This window comes from Cryptomeria japonica, chromosome 6 (assembly GCF_030272615.1).
Source record: "Cryptomeria japonica chromosome 6, Sugi_1.0, whole genome shotgun sequence".
In the NCBI taxonomy this organism is placed as follows: Eukaryota; Viridiplantae; Streptophyta; class Pinopsida; order Cupressales; family Cupressaceae; genus Cryptomeria; species Cryptomeria japonica.
The window spans coordinates 511573779-511580909 of record NC_081410.1 but is presented as its reverse complement, the minus strand read 5'-3'; the positions used below and the strand labels follow the sequence as shown (position 1 = coordinate 511580909).

At 36.3% G+C, this 7131-nt stretch overlaps 1 protein-coding gene across 1 annotated transcript; it reads left to right on the top strand.

The window, feature by feature from the left end:
• Window positions 1–4569: 4569 nt before the first annotated feature.
• On the top strand, window positions 4570–6260 carry LOC131052824 (cytochrome P450 750A1). The gene is made up of 2 exons (XM_057987449.2): window positions 4570–5503; window positions 5634–6260. The coding sequence occupies exons 1-2, from the start codon at window positions 4583–4585 to the stop codon at window positions 6258–6260; spliced, it is 1548 nt and encodes a 515-aa protein (XP_057843432.2). The 5' UTR covers window positions 4570–4582.
• The last annotated feature ends 871 nt before the right edge of the window (window positions 6261–7131 follow it).

Below are 7131 nucleotides of genomic sequence, written 5' to 3'. Positions count from 1 at the left end.
ATCTCTCTGTGCAAAAAGGAGTATAAATCTATCTCTGTGTTATTCATTCCTGTGAATAAATCTTTATTCTCATTGTTTACATTAATATTATTTTTTATTTTCATATATCTAGTTATATAAATCTCTCTATGCAAAAAGGAGTATAAATCTCTCTCTGTGTTATTCATTCCTTTGAATAAATCTTTGTTCTCATTGTTTACATTAAATATTATTTTTTTATTTTCACATATCTAGTTATATAAATCTCTCTGTGCAAAAAGGAGTATAAATCTCTCTCTGTGTTATTCATTCCTGTGAATAAATCTTTATTCTCATTGTTTACATTAATATTATTTTTTATTTCATATATCTGGTTATATAAATCTCTCTGTGCAAAAAGGAGTATAAATCTCTCTCTGTGTTATTCATTCCTATAAATAAATCTTTATTCTCATTTGATTACATAATTATTTTTTTTACATATATATCTAGTTATATATTCTCTCTGTGAATATTAGTTGAAATTGAAGAATATTTTTCCCTGTGAATAATCCTCTGTGTTATTCATCCCTGTGAATGCTGGAAATAAATTCTTTCCCTGTGAATGCTAGAAATAAATTCTTTCCCTATGAATGCTGGAAATAAACTCTCTCCCTGTGAATGCTGGAATAAACTCTCTCTCTCTCTGTAAATATTAATCCCCTATTTACTATTAAAACAAAAAAAAAAAACGCTTATTTTATTTTTGTAGTTAGTTTCTTTTATATATTCTTTTTAAATTGCAATTTGAAATTTTTAGTAATTACTTTGGGTTAAATTTTAAGTTAATTGCTAATAATTATTTTTGTTTAAATTTTAAGTTTAATTGTTAATAATTGCAATTTAGGAAATGTTAATTCTTTCCTTGGTATAAATTTTAAGTTATTGAATTTAACTTAGAAAAATTTATAAGTGTTGGGGATTATTGTGTAGTAAATTCATAATTAATTTATCTTTAGTAAATTTTATATTTGTAAATTATATTATATCAAATTCTTTTAATTAGAGTTATTCAATCCATTTAAGATCCATTGGGGCACTTAGTTGGCCTTTAGCAATTAATTCACATTAATATGATTTGAATTGAATGTCTAAATTAATCACTATTTTTGGATTGCTTAATCATGCATGCAAGTTACACTATTCTTATATCATGCAAATTACTTATAGATTAAATTACATTTATTGACGTTATCATCTCCATGCAAGTACACATGTAACTATTAATATGCAAGTTTTCATATGCAAGTTATATTTCAAGTCATGGTTTTTATTCTACGTAATTCATCAAGTAGTTATTTCAATCAATTAAAATTATGCATGTTCAATTTGTAATTGTTTTCAAGCATGTTGTTTTCATAGCTTCTTAGTTAGAAAACTAAATAAAGAAAGATGGAAACCAGAACCTAGTAGTGTTCGGTATATACGGTGCCTCTGGGTCACGCTTACGGGTAATGTCATCATGTTGAACTACTGCACTTAATGCCTAATAAAGCTACATCAACGACGTTTGTGGCATCGTCCCTATAAATCATCGGGGAGTAATAAGGGACACTTGGAAGTTAAAATCCAAGGGGCAGGTAACCCCCCTTGGATCGATATTCTAATAAGATAATTTTTAAATGATTTTACATCCGTTGAGATAAACCATAGTAAACCCCCTTTAGGGTTGGTTAAGTAAAATGCTTTTATGAAATTGATTTAATCTTGAAGAGATAATGGTGATTGACAATTTGGTCAAGGGTGAGGCTCATGATAGGTGTTAGGATGTAGTTGTTAGGCCACAAATAATAGGCCATCTTCAGCCTTTGTTTAAGTGCTACCACCATGGGTAGCAACCATAGAGAAACTATCTGGGACATTGACCCTAGAAAGGATTGTGTACCCACTAATCAGTTTACATCAAACCATAGAGTAGAAAACAAAACTACATACTTTACGCCTTGATCCCATGCCGAAGCGGGTATGTAGGCAGTCTTGGGATGGAGTTGTCCCTCATACTTAGGCATTTGTGGGTGGGGTCTAGGCTTGGTAAAAGAAGGATTGAGTAAGAATCCTATTTTAAAAAGATAAGATAATTAAATTGGAAAAAGTAATTCAATGCATACTTGGAAGGAATCCCGTATGGATTCGCTTGACTTCCCGAGGCTTTTAAGCCAAATTTCGAGGCAAAATTCAAGCTTGTATTATGTTACTCCTAAGGACGGCGATCTCGGTGCACTTCTGTTAGAAGAGTGTAGTACTTAGTGAGTGTCTCAGGACCCAAATGGTCTCGATGAGTCTAAGTCTCTGGCCAGAGAACCTCCTATCCTGATTGGATAGATTCCTACCCCGCATGGGTAGATGCCTATCCCAATTTGGATAGATGCCTACCCCGTATGGGTAGATGCCCATCCCACATTGGATAGATGAAATCTTATGTCTTGTATGGACAAGTGCCTAACCTGTATGGTTAGATGCTCATCCCGGATGGATGAATGCCTAATCCAAATGGATGGATGCCCAGAGTATGCGATTGAATCAAACACAATGAATAAATTAAACAAAAAAAAAAGAATGGTCAATTTTGTTGAGTTAATTATGGTGGGTTATTACAGAGTATAACAAACACCTTCACAAACTCTAAAAACTATAAAAGTGAACACTTGCCTTGCAAAGTGAAAGCATTCACGCACACAAACTCTCAAACAATGCCAAGAAAGCAATAACCTTGCAAGGAGACAAACAAAACTTATAAGACAGAGAGCAACAAATTAAAAGCAACACAAAATCTAACAATAGTATAACAAAAACTGAATAATGCTAAAAACAGAGGATATTCAATGATTAGAAAATATTACAAACACACAATTCTTGCAAAGAATAAGCACTTACCAACTGCAAAGACTATTAACAGGATCACGAAAGAGCAATAACTGAGACAGAGATAACAAACACCTTCACAAACCCTAAAAACTCTAAAAGTGAACACTTGCCTTGCAAAGTGAAAGCATTCACACCCATAAACTCTCAAACAACACCAAGAAAGCAATAACCCTGCAAGGACATGAAGAAAAAATATTAGCAGAGTATAACAAAAAACTTGACAAACCCCTAAAACTGTAAATGTGAACACTTACCTTGCAGAGTGAAAGCATTCACGTCCGCAACCTCTCAAACAACACCAATAAAGCATTCACGCCCACAGATAGAAAGCGAGCACTAAACCTAAGTCAACGACTAAATTGAACTATAGTTGAAAACTTGCAAAGCAAAACACTGCACACAATGAACAAAGCCAAATGCATAGAGCAATAACCCTGCAAGGACACGAAAGAAAAATATAACCAGAGCATAACTCAAAACTTCAGAAACCCTTAAAGCTCTAAAACTGAACACTTACCTTGCAGAGTGAAAGCATTCATGCCCACAAATTCTCAAACAACACCAAGAAAGCATTCACGCCCAAAGACAGAGATCAAAGAGCAAACCTAACTCGATGGGTAGATCGAACCCTAGCAAAAAAGTTGCCAACGAAAACACTTCAGACAACAAAAAAGGCAAATGCATATTACGGTTGCCCGGCGGCCATAAACAACTTTGGCATGCGTGCACATGGACTGACATCAAAGCGGCCATAAATAACTTTGACATGCGTGTGCACGGATGGACATCAAAGTAAGCAACACATCCTCACTTTGGGATGCGTGCACACGAACGGAGGCGAAACCAATGACACACATCACCACGTTGACAGGGAAAGATTCCGGCGACCGGCAAACTTCCCACCAGATTGTCTTGCACATCAGTGGCAAACATCCCCCACTAAAAGGCTATCAGCTTAATCACATATTAATTAGATTCATTAAAGCAATTCTTATGAGAAAAAACTTACTTAGAAGACTTAAGCTTATACAACAAAATTTGGAGCCTCTATATCAATCAAGATAATGCGCATGGAAGGCTTAGGAATATTAAAATCTTGGAATAGATTCCGTTCCAATCTCTTTGTTAGAACCCATCCCCTTTACTAGTATTCCACATTCAATGATCATGGTTTACTTTTTATAAAGGTCTCATCTAGAACAAACGTACGTGGCATAATGCCATGCATAGATTTACACTATTTCATCATGTTTCGAAAATAATGTTGAAAATACTATTTTTTTTATATTAATTACAAGATCTGATGGGATAACGTGCGTTGAAATTCTGAATCGAAAATTTATTTTTATTTTTATTTTTATATTATTTTCCATAATTCAAAATCATTTCTTCCGTTCTCATATCTATTTAATTTAGTTTTTTGGTTTGTTTTGGGTACGCAATCGCTATCATGCTTGTCATTATTTTCTTCGAGGCACACAAAGTCTAGTGTTGGTTTGTGGGTTACCTTTGACTGCAGACTCGCAGCTTTTTATTTTTTCAGTGGTGTATTTTGGAGTTAGTTTAATGATGGAGAAGTCACAAACAGGAGTAAGATTGTGCATTTCAAATGGTACCTTCCATAACATATAGGATAATCCCATATCATCTATAGCAGATTGCTGAAAATCGTAGACAATAAAAAGATCACTTTCATAAGATGGAATCCCTGATTTACTCCCTGAATGGATTCGCGACTATTGGACTTGGGATTTTCTTCTTCTACTACTGCTTCGTCCATAAGCTGAGGGGAGATGGCAGGAAAATGAAATTGCCTCCAGGGCCACGTCCATGGCCTCTCATAGGAAGTGTCCATCTCTTGGGAACCCTTCCTCATCAGGGTCTTACCAAGCTGGCAAAGAAGTACGGATCCATTATGTTTCTCCGTTTGGGCTCCATCCCCACTGTTGTGGTGTCTTCTCCTGCCATGGCAAAAGAATTTCTCAAAACGCATGATTTGGTCTTTGCGACCAGACCATACAGTATATTTGGGAAATATGTATGCTATGACCATAAAGACGTCGCTTTTGGCCCTTATGGAGAATCATGGAGGCAGATGAGAAAGCTGTTGACAGTTGAGCTGCTCACGGTAAAGAGAACCGAGTCTTTCAGATTTGTGAGAGAGGAAGAAGTGTCTTCTATGATCGGGTCCATCTGGCAGGAAAGCGGGCACGGAGCGCAGTGTGTGGATGTGAAGAAGAGACTCTCCTCCCTCACACAAAATATTACCTGCAGAATGTTTGCCAGCAGGACGTACTCCGACAACGACTTGAATGGAGGCCATAGCTTCAGACAAATGGTTGAAGAGATGTTTGCTGTGGCCGGTGCGTTTAATCTTAGCGATTTGATTACATCACTTGACTGGATCGACATGCAAGGAATCCGTCGTCGCATGCAGGCCGTTCACAAAATATTCGACGGATTTGCTGAAAAAGTAATCGACGAGCACATTCATCGTAGATCGGGAGAGAGAAAACCCAAGGAAGGGGATCACGTTAAAGACATGGTAGACGTGATGCTCAGCATGGCCGAGACGAAGGGCCAGACAATATTACGGGTCGACATCAAAGCCATGATCTTGGTAAGTCTCAGAATCAAGGCCATCTTGGCTTTCCCAGTTCTGATTACAAATTGTTTTAAACTATTCTGCTTTTGAGTACAGCAGGGGGAAACGAGAATAAACTTGAGGAAATATAATTATGTGTGTGCAGGATATGGTAAACGCGGGAATAGAAACATCCTCGACATTGGTAGAGTGGGCAATGAGTGAATTGCTGAGGAATCCTGAAACGCTGGCACGAGCACAGAAAGAGATGGAGTCAACAGTGGGCAGAGAGCGCAGAGTAAAGGAAAGTGACGTCATGAGCTTCGAGTACTTGAAATGCGTGGTGAAGGAAACTCTTCGACTTCATCCGCCACTTCCTCTGCTCGTTCCGCGCGAGTCGATGGAAGGGTGCAGCGTGGCAGGATATTTCATTCCGCCAAAGACGAGGGTGTTTGTGAATGTGTGGGCGATTGGAAGGGATGAAAACGTTTTGGAAGATGCTCATCAGTTTAAGCCCGAGCGGTTCATGGGTAGTAATAAGGATGTGAAAGGTCAGGACTTCGATTTGCTGCCGTTTGGAGCAGGAAGAAGAGGATGCCCTGGGATTTCCATGGGTCTTTCTATTAGTGAGTTGGCACTCGCTCAGCTGATTCATTGCTTTGATTGCAGTGTGGAGGGCGAGGTAGATATGTCGGAAGAATTTGGATTAACGGTTCCCAGAAAAAATTCGCTGTTTGCCTGCCCTAAATGGAGGCTCACTACTGAATATCCTAGTGATACGTGTTTTGCCTAGGTTTATACATATTAGTAGAGAGTTATAAAGTTGAATATGGGTTCATCATACATATCCAGTTTGAACACGCCATTTCTTAATTTAAAAATATTATGTACAGAAGTGCAAGGCGATGCATGTACCTAAAATCTCTTCATTTATCTTGAACAGCAAATGGTCTTTCATGAACCTTTTTTAATCACTTTATATTATTTTTATTTTTCTCTCATGAAATGAATATTATATAAAGAAGTACAAGGCATTGCATGTATCTAAAATCTGTCTATTTTTCTTGAGTAGTGAACAGTCATTCATAAACCAATTTAATCATTTTATATCTTTGCATTATGTATTTTTATTTTTCTCCCATTTTTGGATCAGTTTGCACAACTATTACACAAGGGGACTTTGATTTAGGTATGAATTTTTTCAAGCTTTTTTTGTACATTTGTGATCCATCTATATCTGTCATGCAATTCAATTTGTCAATAAGAATTCTTGTCAATTTCATTGCATACTGATTTCCCCACATGCATGAGATCAATTGTAGTTTGAACCCCAATCCATTGCATGAGATAAAATTAGAATTTTATTTATTTCTCCTACTTGCATGGAAGAACAATAGTTAAGGATATACTTTTCTAAAAATATAATTTGCATAAAAAAGTTGATTGTAGTTGCACATGAATATGCATGTTTGTTTTTCTATTTTTAGTTGGCATTCATGTGCTAAAGACCTCTATAAAAAGAGTTAGATTGTAATGAAATCTGTCTCTGAGCATTAGATCAATTGACCATTGATCATATGATCAAAAAGCTTTGTAATTGATCTAATTGAATAAAAATATTTATTTTCTTCATTTGGTATTAGAGCCATATTCGAGAAATTATC